The sequence below is a fragment of the Eublepharis macularius genome, chromosome 1 (assembly GCF_028583425.1).
Source record: "Eublepharis macularius isolate TG4126 chromosome 1, MPM_Emac_v1.0, whole genome shotgun sequence".
Classification (NCBI taxonomy): Eukaryota; Metazoa; Chordata; class Lepidosauria; order Squamata; family Eublepharidae; genus Eublepharis; species Eublepharis macularius.
The window spans coordinates 52414928-52431755 of NC_072790.1; the positions used below are offsets into that span (position 1 = coordinate 52414928).

Sequence of the window (16828 nt, forward strand, 5' to 3'; positions counted from 1 at the left end):
TATGGGAGCAAGTCTTCAGAAGTTAACTGCTTCCCTCCTAAGTCTAGCCTCTAGACCAGGTTTCCCAAATTCACCTCACTTCTTTATTTTCCTAACCATGGTTCCTCTCCCTTCCACTCCAGGATTCCCTGACCATCTTTTTGTCCATAGTGATTGTCCCAGCATGCTTGGAGGTGGAGTTGTCCAAGGTAGTTTTCATTTATGGCTTCAGTTATCTCCCCTTATCCCACTCCATCAATTACACAGAAAATCGTAATGATTACTCAGGTAGGTAAGTTTCAGTTTCACTGGTGGCAGTCAAACATAAGCTTGAGAAAGAGTTCTGTGATCCTGGGAAGTGGGCACACCTCTGTTTAACAGTAACTGCTCATCAGATTAGCTATTTCCTTCCCATGGGGACTGAAGTCGTCCGTTCTGCTGAACCAATCTTAGGACTGGCTTTGGGATTCAACTAGCTTTCTGTTGCTGGAAAGCCTTTCCTGTCACTCAGGGCTGGCCTTCTTTTTCTCACCAACGATGAGCTGACATTTCTTTTCCTTCTATGACGTTTCCCTGCCTTGTTGTGAAAGCCCTCCAGCTTTCCCCTCGCAGCACAGGGGCCGCGCTCAGTTTCGTTTCTTGGCGAGGGTGGCAGCGACGTCCTCTCCTAAACTACCTCGCTCCCCACCCTCCCTAGTTTGTTTTCTGGGCGGGAGCCCAGCCGACGAACACGGGAGAAGCAGGCGGCCCCATCGCTTTCGTTTCCCGGCTCCGGCGCCAGCGCCCGAGTAGGCGCACCCCGCTCCGTTCCCCGCCAGCGTCGGCGCTAGGGAGCGCAGATGCCCCGCCGCGGCCGGCTGTCGCTGTCGCTGCTGTTGAGTTGCATGGCGCAGTCCCCGCCGAGGCGCGCCGAGCGCTGCTTCGTAGCCGAGCTGCCCGGCTCGGAGCTGGTCTATTTCACCTGCAGCCGTAGCGCGCCTCTGGGAGCCGCGGCGCTTCGGCCCCGGGGCTTCCTGCCGCCGCCGGGGCGCTGCTATTCCTTCTGCATTCCCCCCGCGCAAAGCCCCCGCGAGCGGGTCCGGGCCGCCCGGCTGCACGGGCAGCTGCAGCAGAGGCTGAGCCGGGCGCCTCTCGGGGCGGGTGCGCGGGTGCTGCCGCTCCTCTCCTACAGCCCCGCGGACGCCGCCGCGCCAGAGCCGGGCTTCTTGGTGCAGGCGACGCAGGCGGCGGCGGAGGCCGAGCGCGCCTTGGAGGAGCTACTGCGCCTCCACCTGCCGGCGCCGGTGCACCTGAGCGTGTACGAGGAGGCCGCGGACGGGCAGGTGTGGCGCACTCTGTGGCGCCTGCAGGGGGCGCCCGAGGGCAAGGAGCTGCTGGGCAGAGTGCGCGTGCTGCCGGCCCCGGAGCCGCTCAGCCACCCGGCCGCCGCTCACCTGCTGGGGGCCGCCGTCTTCGGCTCCCGGGAGGCCGCCCGCGGGGTCCTGGAGGAGGTAAGCGGGCCGCGCTCTCAGGGCCCCGCTGACACGAGCCGAAGGACAGACACTCCCCCCCCCCCACCATGAGAACGAACGTGGCTCAGCCCAGGAGGACGGGGAGTGCAGGCAGAGATGGGGGGCGGGCAGGGAGAGGGGACGCGTTGTTTCCGGGCCAAGGACAGAAGTTGCGCATTGGCTTTTGTTGGACCAAGCAGAATAGTAGTTCCCCCACAGAACTTTTCCTCAGGCTGTATGTCAAAAAGGAGGGAGAGGGGTGGGGGGTGGGAGCTGCTATTAAGATGCCTTGTATGGTGGTGGATAGTGCCGTCAAGTCACAGCTGGCGTATGGCAACCCCTGCTACGGTTTTCATGGCAAGAGACTAACAGGCGGTTTGAACCCTGACCTTTATTGGAAGTCTCCCATCCAATTATTAACCAAGGACGACCCTGCTTAGAGCTTCTGAGATCTGGCTCACCTGGGCTCTCTGGATTTTAAAAAAGGGCACTTAAGACCTGAAACATCTCTCCCCTTCCCTCTTCAACATCCTTCCTGATGAAAATTTCTGGAGAACTCAAAAGCTTGTGCACTCTTGTGTTATTTGGGATGGTCTTAATAGAAAGTACTACATCATTTTTGGTTTGGGTTTTTGATAGAGTGTCTCTGACCGTACCTAGGATGTGAGTAAACTTCGAGCAGCCTACTGCAGGGTTCGTAGGCCAGGGAAGTTGGAGCTGTAGTGCTCTTCCCAAAGTACCAAGCACTTGGTGCTGGTTCAGAATTGACAACTGCCCCCAGCCTGCAGACCATGGAGCTGTTCACACATCACACGTCTTTTTGGTCCTGCTTGCACCTCTGAGCATTGCCCATTGATGTGAGCAAGGGTGATGGCTGATGGACTAGAGGACAGTTCCATCCTTTTACAAGGCATAGGTGTGATGGAAGAGTTTTTTGTGTTTTGTGCTTTTCTGTAATGACCAGATTGGACCTTGAGCATCTTCTCCTGATCTTAGGCAGGGGCTTGAGGGTGGGTGGGTGTCAATTCCAAAGAACCTTGGGAAGCAAAAAGCACAATTTGTTTTTTTTCCCCTTTATGTCATAATGTGCAAAACTCTCCTCGGATCAACCAGTCTTTTGTCCTGATTCTCTGTGTTCACTAAATATTGTTGTGGCTGAGCATGTTAATATTTGTTACTATTTTAATAGCATAAAGATGGGATAGAATTTTTTCTGAAATTGATTAATTAATGAAGGTGTTCGTTTGCAAGCAGGAGCTTTTGAATTAATTGTTGTTTTAATTACAGTGCACTTCTCTAATTCCTGAAGCCAAAGCAGTCCTTGATCTTGTGGATAAGTGCCCTAAACTTCCAAAAAAGGGAGATTTTCCTGTGATAGTCATTGAGGGACTGGATGCAACAGGTGAGGGCCTATGGCGAATGCAATGCCGCAAATAAATCATGATTAATGCACCAGTTTACCTGTTATGGGAAGATACAGTTACCACTGTGTGCACATTTGGAAGTTGAGCCCCGCCCCCCTCCTGATTCTAAAAAAATGCCTTTTTATTCTGGGTCCGTCTGTCTCCCTCTTCTGATGATGGAGGAGAGGAGGACAATGTAAGCCATTTTGGGTCCCAATTGAGGAGAAAGGCAAGGTGTAAATGAAGTAAATAAATAAAATGCAGGTCTGCGTGCATATGTATAAGCAAAGGATCCCCACATCCTGTTTTCTCAGGTTAATATTTTCGTGTGAGCTTAAAGTGGCTGGCTCTTCCGGGAAATAACCCCCAAATTCTCTTAAATGTTGTAGCAGAAACTGTGCCACATTTAATCTGTTGCGAACAGATAATGGGCAATCACCAGATGAACTATGGCAGGGGTCTCCTACGTGGTGCTTGGGGGCACCAGGGCTCCCACCAAGTGTGTTTAGAAAGTGGGTGGGGCCAGATGGGACTTAGACCCAGCAAGACTTTTTGATTGGCCATTGGATATCTAATTGGCTGTGCAGTTTTTTTTAAAACATTGCTTTGGCAGCAGCTGCCACCACAGTACAAGGGTCTGAAAGTAAGCCATGACAGCCATTTTCTGGCTGCTTCTGCTTCCTGTGGCAGTCATTTTATGGCTGTGCCCCTCATGCTGTGTCAGAATTCCACAGTTGCCTGCAGGCTGAAAAAGGCTGGGGATCCCTGAACTACAGAATATAGGAAACAAGGAAACCACAATTTCTTGTCAGCTACACACTTAAACAGTCTCTAAGTTGGAAGATAAGTCAGCCTTACTTTTTGCTCCCCGGCAGGCTTATCTGGGCTTGGTAAGATATGACCAAGCCTTACTTTTTGGAAAAAAACAAAAACATATTCTTCAGGAGTAGGGCAATGCCTTTTGGACCAATCAAAAAGTGGAGTATGTATTCAAAACTTGTGTCAAAGGATGTTTTGACCAATCAGTTGCTACCTCAGTATCCTCAGATGCTTCACACATAGCTTGCCTGATTGTTTCTAAAACATAAGCATCTTCCCATAACATTCAGGTTTGTCCGAAGTCCTGTCAACCAGAGGTCCACTGGGAGTTCTGTGCTCGGAACAAGTTACTATCGAGGCTCATGGCAGGGGGCTCAGCCAGTCGGGATCATGGTATGTGGGAAAGGGGGCTCAAGATTCCCTGTTATGCACCATCTTTTCTAACCTGAAATGGCTCCAGGCAGCTGTATGCACAGTGCACAAGTTCATGTGAGTTTCTCTAGTGAGGCAAATAGCACCCCAGGGGCCTTTTCATGTCAAGAAAATGGTGTGTGAGGGGGGCTTAAGCCTCCTCTCCCCGCATACTTAGTCCAACTGAGGCCCCCAGAAACCTGGAAATTTTGAGCAAGAAACTCTCAGCACATCTGGTCAGCTTTGAGCAAGGAACTCCAGCATGTCTGATTGGCAGGACCAGGAGTAGACCCTAAAACAATGTACCATGTAGTGAGGCCCTTAGCTCCATCCCAGGACAAGCTGCACAGTACAGATACAGCTATATCTATGGACATATCTTTATCCAGTTTTTGTATCCATACATAGTTCTTTTAACTTTTTTTAAAAAAAAAATAACATTAAACTAGCAATCTGCACTCCATTACCAGCAAAATTCTACCTCTACCATTCTACCTATGATACTGAATATCACATTGTTTCATATGAGTAAAATAGATCACCAGATTCTTTTATCAATTTGCTAAATGTACTTTCCATGAATAATCAATATCTTCCTCCCTGTATAAAATACAGGCAAAACCACAGTAACTCAGTCACTGAGGGACTCCCTGGGGGCCGTTCTCTTGAAAACTCCTCCATCTTGTGTCAGCCAGTGGAGAAAGACTTTTGATGATGAACCAACGCTTGTTCGAAGAGCATTTTATGCTCTGACCAACTACATTGTTGCTTCCGAAATTGCAAAAGAATCCACTAAGTCACCTGTGATTATAGACAGGTTTGTAAGATAAAAAAAAATACTTTCCTTGTTGCACACATTAGAGTATGCTTTTTTCTGTTATTTCTTGGAAAGGGTATGCATAAGGCGGTGCCGTAATTATCTTCTGACTACTTGCTTTCACTGTACACACTTCTGTAAATGGGGTAAAAAATGTCTTGCAGATACAGTTGGTTATGAACTGCTCAATTTAGCACCACCCTCTTTCATCTGTGGCCAGACAATTGAACTTAAATATAAAGTAATTGATTTTGTTATAACTCCAAACTAGAGAAGTGGAACCCTGGGCTGCCTTGAATACGCTATGCCAGTGCTCCATATCTGGCTGCTTTTGGTCACTGCCTTTACCTCTTTGATCCCCGACCAATACTTTAAACTAGAGCCAGTGTGGTGGAGCTTGTAGAATGCTGGCTTTTGACGGGGCGTATTTGAGTCTGAATTCTTACAGAGCTATGAAGGTCACAGTAAGGCTTGCTCTTTACCCAACTTAAACTATCCCCACTAGATTGTTGTGAGCAACAAATATCAGCATAGACTGAGTTGAGCAGCTTAGGCAGAAGATACCAAAATGATTGGTGGTACTCAAAAATTCACATAAAAGAACATCTACTGATGGTCAAACTAGACGTACAAGTTTTTAAAGGAGAGCCCAAAGCCTGAGAACGTCACCGCGGGGGGGAGAAGGGCTTCTGCCTCCCCACTCAAGCCATTTCCAATAAACTCCCCCCTGATTTATTTTGATGCGGGGAAATGACTTGGGGGGGCAGGAGCCCTTCCTCTTCTTGTGGTGGCATTCTGATGCTGTTTCGACTCTATTTTTTTTAACAGCCATTCCCCACAGCTCCTGTGTGGCTGCAGGAAACCCAAGGTGGGTCTGGGGATCCCAGACCCAATTCTTTAAAAACTTGCACATCTAGTTTGGCCCTGATTTGTATAGCTCCAGAGTTTCCCATTCAGCACTGCATGCTCCATAATGTCATGGATATAGAGCCAAGCTACAAGTGACGAATGACACTTCCCTGGCAAGTGAACAGACTCACGTGTATTCCTCCCTGTTCACTTGCCATTCACTTGCTCTCCACTTGATCAAGTGAATGGCAAGTGAACAGGGAGTACATGTGAGTCTGTTCACTTGCCAGGGAAGTGTCATTCATAACTTATAGCTTGGCTCATAGTTAGAACTATAGCAGAACAGATGCTGTATTTGACCAAGATGTCATAGAAGATGCCTTTGCACACAGAAGCAGGGCTAGCCCAGCCCCATAACTAAACAGGCCACAAAGGGAGTCTAGATGCCTAGAATAGAACAACCTTGGAGAGGGACAGGAAACAGTGGAGTCATACAGTTGTGTGGCCACGTGTATTGATATATACAGTGTAGTAAGGCCCAGATGCCAACAGTGTCTGAGGATGGCAGGAATGTCTAACTGCACAGAAGTCAGAAATAGAATTCAAAGATGGATGTATTGGCAGGGGGCCAAAAGATATTCATATGTATGAGAAACTTGTAACCGCCAATTTTACATAGCCCTTGGTAAGATAAGAAGTAGCAAGAATGAACTATTTTTATATATTCTAAGATGTTTCAAATAGGGATAACCTTGTCTGGTATTTGAAGTTATAAGATAGTAAGTTATCCAAGAATGGGCAGCACTTTAATGTGGGACAGGCACAGTTATTGTTAAGAGAAGGTTCTGAAACTCTGTAAATATGACAAGCTACATTGATATGGAACTTTTGCCTAGAAGGGGCTCCTTTCCTGTGACCTTCTTATCTTTGGGTAGGATACTTTTTTGGACTCACGTAATTGCTCTCCTTGAATGGTCTTTGTAGTTGTTATAATGGATCGTATGATTTTCTGTTGATTGAGCTGATGTTAAGAATGCCAAACAATCATATTGTAATAATAAAGACTTAGAATGGAAGCAGAGATTCTGTGATAGTATTACGTCTGTACTATTCCCAGTAATAACCTAAAACGTGACCTGTTGTGTGCCTCTTTGCATGAATTAAATGATTTGATATAAGAAAATTGACTAGATACTTAGGGCTTCTTAAATGCATCCAGAACAATATGCAGAATCTGTTGGATTATTTTGCAGCGCAAAATTCTTAATGTCTTGAATATGAATGTTACACTGTGGTATATAATCTGCTAGGTTTTGGCACAGCACCGCTGCTTATGCAATTGCCACAGAAATAAGTGGAAAAGTGTTGAATCTCCCTCCACTGCATCACCCAGTGTACTGCTGGCCTGAAGACCTTCTAAAACCAGATGTGGTCATACTGCTAACGGTTAGCCCTGAGGAACGGATCCGGAGACTGCAGGAACGAGGGATAGAGAAAACAAGGGAGGAGGAAGAGCTGGAAGCGAACAGATTCTTCCACCAAAAGTAAGTTCTAAACCTTTCGATATCATTGAACATCATTATACTCTGGGGCACAATCCAGAACACCAAAACTGCATACAGTTTGTTTTGTTGCACATTGCAGACTACAGGGGGAAGAAACAGGCTAACAGTATAAATCACATCTAGGTGTGGAGGGGAAACTGTTTGTACAATCCCAGAGTGTACATGCAGTGCTTCACATAAAAGGGCCTGAACTTTGGCAGACTGTATAACTGGAAATGATGAGGGATTCATTCAGGTGAAAGCCAGTGTGATGCAGCAGTTAGAATGTTGGGCTAGGATGTGAAGGACCCGGGTTCAGATCCCCCACTCCATCATGGAAGCTTGCTAGGCGACCTTGGTCCCAATCACTCTGTTTCTGCCTACCCTACCTCCCAGGGTTGTTATGATAATAAAATGGAGGAAAGGAGAATGATATAAGTGCTTTGGGCCCTCTTTGGGGACAAAGGCCGGATATAAATGAAGCAAGGAAATAAATAAATGTTCTAATTGCCTTATCGTATACCAAAGCATTTCATGAGCACAGAGGGCAGCTGGTGAAAACTAGTAACGCAACACTCTGGGTCCATTCAAATGTTACTTACTGGGCTAACATCTTTGCCTGCAAAGTATCTCACAAGGCCATCCTAAGCAAAGTCACAATCAATGGACTTCGAAGGATGTAACTCCATTGAGGATGGCGCAGTCAGACTCTCCCAGTCTCATCCTGTCCCCGTACCAACTCCACCCTGCAAGACAGGAGTGGGTTGGTCTCATCCTTAGGGGGATACTGCGAAAAATTAACTGTGACATCCTGGATCAGATGTTTCTTTCTCTTGATGGTAAGAGGGGGTTGGAAACGCTTATTAGGTTGAGTCCAGGGCATCTCTGGAAACTGCACTATACCAAGCATTCACAAATGGAACTGGCTGGTTCACACAGGAATCTCCAGGTACAAATGATTGCTATAACACAGTTATAGCAACCAGGTGTGGATGCAGTTTAAGGCTGTGTTGAATAACCTCATATTTTTCGAAAGTAGCACATTTGTAGGGTATGTTCCCTGGAAAAATCACACACACACACCCTTTATTACAAGCAGGGTCAACCTTGGTTAGTACTTGGATGGGAGACCACCAAGGATGTCCAGAGATGCTACGCAGAGGCAAGCAATGGCATTGCAAATCACCTCTGTTCATCTCTTGCCCAGAAAACTCTTATGGGATTGTTATGTTGGCTGTGACTTGATAGCAGTCTGACTAGGATGGGGCATCTTCTTTGGGGGCCAATAAATTGGCCCCCAGGGTCCAATCTTCATAAAACTTGAGGAGTCATTAGAGAATAGCCAGGAGAGGTTTTTCTCTAAATTTGATGAGGATTGGTTGAAAAATGATCCCCCCAGCCCACCAGATAGCCCCCAGAGTGATTTTCCCATAGATAACAATGGCTGAATTTTACTTACTTTTTTCCGAAAATTTGGTAAAAATTCAGGATACCTGTTTTTTGATTCGGAATACCTGGATTTTACTGAATCAGTCAAAATTCAGTATTTTAATCCAAATTTCAAACCACACTGCACACCCCTACCTGAATTAACTGTTCTTTTAGAGTCAAAATTTCAATCTGTGGCTGTTGTACTGCAGTGACATTGCTCAGGTAAACTAGCATATTTCATGGTCAATTGGTCTTTTGTTCCCTGAAGCAAGATTCTTTGTCCTACCAATTCTTATGTTATTTGTTGTTACTTGATGACTAGAGTTGTATCTAGAGTCCATTAATTCCCAACTGCAGCTACTTTTATCTGCTTCTTACTTCCTTTAGGGTTTTTTTCTTCATTCCAAGGGGTTCATATGCTATGTTGAATTCTTCTAAAGGATCCCTCATGACAAATTATCCTTTCACCCAGAGAGGTGATTCACAGTTCTTATACATTTTCAGTGCAATTCTAAAACCATTCTCCTGGGAATGAACACCATAGAATGGACCCAAGCAGGAACTGTTAAAGGTTGCTCTTAATTCCTCCTCTTGTTCCCTAGAGGATGTGGATTTTGCTATACAACAACAACTTTCAATGTATATACCACCCTTCAGGACAACTTAATGCCCGCTCAGAGTATGTTATTTTTACCCCCACCACAGCAATCACCCTGTGAGGTGGGTGGAGCTGAGAGAGCTCTGGAAGAGCTGTGAGAGACCCAGGGTCACTCAGCTGGCTTCAAATGGAGGAACAGGGAATCAAATCTGGTTCTCCAGATTAGAGTCCTGCCACTCTTACCACAACACCAATCTGACTGGAAGCACACGTCTCTGACATTACAAGTCTCCAGGTGCGACAGTACTTAAGAAAAATTTTGCCTGCTATATATCTAGGGAGTCCTGTGCTTCTTGCAAAAACATTTAATCCTAAACTCTCAAGACTTTTTATTTTTATTATGGGATGTTGTGCCCCAAATGTGAACTACATCAATTATGTTACAATATGAAAGTTAAAACGTCAGGTTCTTTCAGATTTCCAGTTGGAAGACAGAGGCTAGCTCACACACACTATTATTTATGATCTGTATTGGTTTATTAATAAGAAGAAAATACGACCATAAAGCAGAAAGATAAAAAAGAATCCACACAACATGTTATATCACCAATTATCTGTTGAAGATGACCTCCAGAAGTTACTAAGTGGCCAGCCATTCCTTCCTGGTGACAAAGAACACATCAAGTCTTCTTAAATATTGTTCAAGCTCCTTGATGGTCTCTCCCTCTTAGGCTCTCCTGAATGTTTTTAAAAATTCATGAATTCAAGGATCAAATATAAGAAACACATCTAAAATTATCTCTAATGAAAATGCAAGAATATGTTTTAACACCCTTCTGAATCAAAGTCTCTTGTGATAGTCTTGTTTCTGGCCCCAAAACATCTGTTCATAGACAAACCAGCAACTGGTTATATTTTCTTACCATTCTTACCTACCACACACCAGCAGTTTCTCTATAAATAACTTTTATAAATATTCTTTCTTTTCTGTCCCAGGCTATTAATGTGTAAGAGACCTTCAGAGAAGCTCTGGAGCCTCTGGTTAATTTTGAACCACAAAAAATTTCACTTTATACAATATAATGGGTTTGTTCTCTCTCACAGTGGCCTTTACAACTGGAATTGTTCTCTTTCTCAGCTACAACCTCTGAGAAACTTAATGCTTCAACCAAGTACATATGGAATATTGTCATATCCCAGACCCTAACATTTTTGGCATTCCCAGGTTTCACAACCACATGACAATGATTATAGAAATGGATGCACACGAGGACGTGTCTCGTTTTTCCAGGTGTAACACTGCATGTTTTGCATGATGAGACAATACAGTGGTTTGGATTCAGCAGAATAACTTGTTGAAAGAGTTGGAGGAGAAGATCTCCCCCTCCCCTCTTTTTCTTTTCTAAGCAGCCTGCTGTTTGAGAATTTTGGAGAATCAGGTAAAATCACCTCTTTCTCCTTCTTCACAACATGTGTCAGTGGAAGAGGGAGAAAGAACCAATCTTATCTGATCCTCCATTTTCACTGTACCTTTCCCCAACTTGTCCTTTGATGTATTTGCTTGTGGGACTTTCCTGATCCTCTGATTAGGACAAAAAACAGGCTGCCTACAGAAAACAAAGGTGGGCAAAGAACAGCTGCTCCACCAATACTTCCCATGAAGTCTTCCACTGGATCCTAGAAGCAGAAGCATGACCTTAATGGAAGATGGTCTGTTTATAACAATAAGCATCAAATACGCATTTATTTATTGTATAAAAAACTGAACATCTAGAAAACAGTGGGTTGGATCCAGTGCAAAATTTCTCCTTGCACTAGAGCCCTTGTGCAAGCGGAGACACAAGAAAAACTCTCAAGTTGTTCCTTTATTTTCTGTTGTAACCCTTTGTGTTCTGAAAAGGATCCACATTATCCCGTGAGCCAGTATATTTATTTTTTTTAATTAATAATTTTTTATTGGATGGGTCAGTATATAGTCAGATTAAAACACAAATACAATCCATTTCAATTCCCACAAGTATATTTCCCCACCCCTCCCCTCCCCCTTTTCGATGTTGACTTCCAACAGCACTCGAACCCCCCCACTATTAATATCACATTTCTATATTATAATTGTTTTTATCTTGTTATTAGTAAAGATCTTAACTATATCTTATCTTACTTGGTATCATTAAAACCCCTCAAAAGACCATAATTGTCCCTTAACATCCCATTTCTTTTCCATATATTTTTTCAGCTTTTTCCAATCTTCTAAAAATGTTTTTGGTTCTTGATCCTTCAGGTTTCTTGTTAGTTTGTCCATTTCAGCCATATACAACAATTTGCTTGTCCATTCTTCGATTTCAGGTATTTCTTCTTTCTTCCAGTATTGAGCATATAATATTCTTGCTGCTGTTATCATATAATTTAGCAATGTCTTATCATTTCTATTAACATCTTCTAAGTGCAAAGATAATAACAGCATTTCTGGATTTTTAACAACATTATAACATTAATTGTTTACTGGTCTTTCAATTCTTTTCCTTCTTCTATTATCTTGTTAATAATTTTCTTCTCCTTTTTCTTCTTTAGTTGCCAGGCTAGGTACTTTCCTGGTTTATTTGCTCCTTCAAATGACTTCTGTTTTAATACCTTTAATTTCCATTCTAGTTCCTTGTTACTAATGGCTCTTATTTGTTCCTGCAGTATTTTGATCTCTTGTCTTATTGATTTTTTCCCAGGTTTTTTCTTTAATTCCTGTTCTTTTTTATACAATTTCTCCTGTATTTCATGCCATTTCTCTTGCTTTCTTTTCTTGTCCTTGTTATTTAGTGAAATTAAATTTCCTCTTATTACTGCTTTATATGTATCCCATACCATCTGGATTGAAACCTCATTGTTATTATTTATTCGAAAAAATTGCTTTGTCTCCTCTCTCAAATACTTCAAATTTTCTTGATCTTGTAATAGATCTTCGTTTATTCTCCATCTTACTTTCCTCCGACCCATTATCGCTTTCCATAGTATTGGATTGTGGTCTGAACTCACCCTTGGCAAAATTTCCACTTTTTCTGTCCATAGAGCTAGTTCTTTTGATGTCCAAATCATGTCTATTCTTGAAAATGATGAATGCCTCGCGGAGTAGTATGTAAAATCTTTGCCTTTAGGATTTTCTTTCCTCCACACATCCTCAAGTTGTTCTTGCTGGACTAATTCAAAAAATATTTTTGGTAACTTCCCAGATTTCTTGTTACCTCCTTTTATATTCCTGTCTATTTGTAAGTCCACAACACCATTAAAGTCTCCAGCCATTATCATCTGGTCATATGAGTCTTGATCCAATTTGTCCATTATTTCTCTGAAAAACTGGTCTTTTGCACCATTGGGTGCATAAAGACCTATTATCAATGTTTTTTTAGCATTTACATTAATTTCCACAGCCACATACCTTCCATTCAGATCTTGAAAAATTAATTTACAGTCTATAGCCTCTTTAATATAAATCACTACTCCTTTTTTCTTTTGCTTGGATGATGTTATATATTCTTTTCCTAGTTGTTTGTTTTTTAAATATTTAATGTCTTGGTCTTTGATATGTGTCTCTTGTAAACAAATTATATTGCAATTTTGTTTTTTTAGCCAATGAAATATTGTTTTTCTCTTTTGGGGTGAGTTTAGTCCATTTACATTCCATGATAGTAATTTGTATTCCATTATGTTACATTCTTAATGGTCTGGGAAAATCCTCTGCATTTTCCTCAATTTTTTTTTCCATCTGCTCTCTTGTCTTGATAGTGACTCTTAAAGCTTTATAGTAAAAACTTAGTCCTTCTGCTATCTCCCACCTGTATCTGATGTCCTTTTATCTTAATTTCTGGGTCAACTCTCTATATTTTTTCCTTTCTTGGAGAATCCTTTTTGGCATCTCTTTCATTATCTTGATTCTATTTCCCTCCACTGTTAAGGGATTTTCAAAATGCCTTTTGATAATTTCCTCTTTCATTCTTTTTGTTACTATTTGCACAATAATATCTCTTGGTATCTTCTTTTGTTGTGCATAAGCTGAACTAATTCTATATACCAGATCCATATTTGCTGTTATTTCCTCTGTTTCTTTATCTGGGAATTCTGCCAGAATTTCTGTCATTTGTTCCTGTACAGTTTGTGTATCCGATTCCTGCACGCCCCGAAATCTAAGTTGCCTCTCCGTCACCTTACATTCCATCATTGCCATTCTTTCTTGCATCACTTGGTTTTCCTGCCTCATATTCAGTACTATATCCTTAGTCGTTTGCTCTACTTCTTCAACTTTGTTGTTAGTTGCTTGCAATTCCCTTTTTATTCCGTCAATGTTTTTTGCCAATCCCACTACTTCCGCCTTAATAGTATCTTTCATATTTTCTAAATCTTTTGCAAGCATTTCCTGCATTCCAGTGAGCCAGTATATTTAGTCTAGCTTCAGGGTCAGTACTTTGAGCCTTCTCCTGAATCTGATCTGTGGTTTCAGGCATGGACTGGATAAGTTCCCAATATACTGGATCTCTCCTTCTTCCTGGGAAGAGTATATATTTTGCTCCTCTCCCATCTTAATCTATCTCCCTCTATTTTACAACCCACAGTGCATCACACAGAAAGAACAGGACAGAAGCACCGCATTTGGCAACTCTCTGCTAGTTAGGACCTCATACCTGGAAAGACATGATACTCAGAGCCAAACTACATGTGACGTCTTACACAGGTTGGACGCTAGTCGGCTTCCCTCAAGTTTTGATGGGAAATGTAGGCGCCCTGGTTTTACAGCTTGGCTCTCCATTACAGCTGCAAGACCAGGATGCCTACATTCCCCATCAAAACTTGAGGGAAGCCGACTAGTGTCCAACCTGTGTAAGACGTCACGTGTAGTTTGGCTCTCACTCCTTCCCTGCCCTGTTCCCTCTTCTCCCCACATTTACTGCTTTAGCTTAGAAGTAACTCCTACTTCAAATGTACTATTTGTCTTTGCCTTGATTCAGTATTTGCTTAGGATAAGGTAGTGTGACATTTGCTTTGATTTGGTATTTGCTAGTGTCTACTTAGCATACATTACTCTCCCACAGTATTGTACTAATTCCCTCTATTTTATTAATTGATCAACTTTTTGAACCTTTAAATCTGGTCTCTGTCATCCGGTTTCTGCTGAAATATGCTACTCTTTTGAAGAAGGGAGTTTTGACTCTCAGAAGCTTATATCCTTGAAAAATCTTGTTGATCTCTAAGGTCTCAAGGTGCTACTGAACTCAAAACTTACTGTTCTACTGCAGACCAACATGGCTGCCTACAAACCACCTCTTTTGCTAATAGATCCCTGTTTCCACTCTCTGTACAAACAAGTCAATTTCCAGGTTAGTCTGAACACGCATGTTTGCATCTTTGCAGGGGTGTGGTAACTGGTCTCATACAGCATGGCAACCCCTAACCATATTTTTGCAATGATGTTTTTCAGCACGCCTTCCTCTCTCCTTACATGCTCATTTTTTATGGTTTTAGTTTTGAAAACTGAAAAAAAAATTAGAATTGAATGTTTGTATTTTATGAACATTGTATGCCACTTTGGGTTAAAAAAATAATATAAATTTAAAACTAAATTAAATCAGTGTAATTATTATAAGCTAACCCTTCATTAAAATCCATTTGAAATTGTTTGCTGATTTTTACTGTGAAGGGATTGTATTGGTAACATTGCTTTCCTTTTTTTAAAAAATAGAGTCGAAGGATCGTACAGAAGGATGGAGAACCCTTCATGTGAACTAGTTGATGCCAGTGGTTCCAGAGAACAGGTTCTCGAGGATGTTCTACACCAGATTAAAAAGCATTTTCCTTTACTATAGTTGCTTATGGAAGCACTACGACTGATACTCTTGCACACTCCAAAATTCCCTAGGAAAAGAGTCGTCTCTGTTGAATAGTAATGTTACTATTTTCATTTGTCTAAAAAAAGAAGATCAAAATAAGGGGTGATTCCCCCCTCAAAGAATCCTAGGAATTATGAGAGATTCCAACAGATAATTCTTTATACAGCCGAGCCAAATCATAAGCGCATGCTTAATGAAAAATTGTTCTCTAGACATGCATCTTCCACATCACAAATTGCTTTGGGTCTGCAAAATATCCATCTGGTTTAAATAAGGAAGTTGATTTATGATGCCATGGAGTAACTGTGCCAGATCTGATCAACTGAACATGTAACTCCTGGAGAATGAATAAATTGTCTTACACATATCAAAACTGCCTTTACCACTTTGTGGAAAGTTACACTGATCCATCTCAGGGGGTTAATGCATATTCTTGCATTCATACATACATACAAAGCCAGACTTGCACCTGGTCTGACACCTGGGGCAAATAACTATAGCTTTGGGGCAGCAACACGACTACCCAAGAGTAGTCTTAGAGCAGAACCACAAGTGACAAAAGGCACAGATTGGACACTTGTCAGCTTCCCTCAAGTTTTGATGGGAAATGTAGGCATCCTGGTCTCGCAGCTTCGCTCTCTGACTGCTGTCCAATGGACTTTTCAACTGTCACTTGTCCAACATTCTGCCAAGCTGCCTACATTTCCCATCAAAACTTGAAGGAAGCTGACAAGTGTCCAATCTGTGCCTTTTGTCACTTGTGGTTCTGCTGTTAGTCACAGAGAAGCCAGGGGAATTGCCCTGGACCCTGCACTAAAGGTCCCTGCTGAATGGCCAATCGCCCAGTAACTGTGGCACTGCCACGGTGGGCCTCTGCTGTCTTTGGAGTCACAGTGGGTGATGGTGGCCTCAGGGCAGCAGATGGGGCCCACCTCCATCCACCATGCAGCTGATTTCTACTAGCTCCTGCCCTAAAACTGCCCAACTGGGACTGGGAAGCACAAATGACCCTGGGAAGCCCCCCTCCCCCCCCCACTGGTTGCTCACAGCCCTATCCCACTCCTGTGGGATTGGGTCTCTGGCTTGCAGTGACTGCTTCCACCTGCTCAAGTAGCTGCTCATCCCCCGACCACAGTGGCATCTCCACCTCCCTGCCTGCAGTGGCTGCTCACACCCATCTCACAGTGGTGGCTGCTTTCTCCCAGTCACTTGCGTCTTGAGCTGCCTGCTTGTGGCAGCTGTTCATGCCCACTCCATCCAGAACTGGGGCTGCTGTCTTGCAGTGGCAGAGGCTCCCACCTGCCTTGCAGTGCTTGGGGCTGGAGTGGCTCCTGCAGGGGAGCAGTGATTCTGGCGCCCCCTTCTGATCAATCCTCACATTACAGCCCCACATTGTTTTAAAGGCTGCAGTATTGTCTCAATCACTCTCTTTTAAAATTCAAATTACTTTGAGTCATTCTTTTAGTATAATTAGCTGTGTTTACTTTGCATTTTAATTTATGTTGTAAGCTGCTTTAAACAAGAAGGAATAGCAGGATGTAAATATTTTTAAATGATAACTAAGTGAGATTCACAAAAGGTGAATCTAATTAAAACTTTTGATAGACCACTCAGCAT

The 16828-nt window shown here is 43.1% G+C and overlaps 1 protein-coding gene across 1 annotated transcript; it reads left to right on the forward strand.

Moving 5' to 3' along the window:
• The first annotated feature begins 688 nt into the window (after positions 1-688).
• On the forward strand, positions 689-15887 carry CMPK2 (cytidine/uridine monophosphate kinase 2). Its single transcript, XM_054983394.1, has 5 exons — positions 689-1469; positions 2757-2871; positions 4718-4919; positions 7079-7312; positions 15064-15887. Exons 1-5 carry the CDS (start codon positions 819-821, stop codon positions 15185-15187), a joined length of 1326 nt encoding a protein of 441 aa, XP_054839369.1. The 5' UTR covers positions 689-818; the 3' UTR covers positions 15188-15887.
• Positions 15888-16828: the final 941 nt, after the last annotated feature.

Excerpts from the sequence above, each read along its gene's own strand:
- CMPK2 (XM_054983394.1), top strand. The coding sequence starts at position 819 with ATGCCCCGCCGCGGCCGGCTGTCGCTGTCGCTGCTGTTGAGTTGCATG. Across the intron at positions 2,872-4,717 it reads TGAGGGACTGGATGCAACAG|GCAAAACCACAGTAACTCAG; the intron begins GTGAGGGCCTAT and ends TATAAAATACAG. Across the intron at positions 7,313-15,063 it reads AACAGATTCTTCCACCAAAA|AGTCGAAGGATCGTACAGAA; the intron begins GTAAGTTCTAAA and ends TTTAAAAAATAG.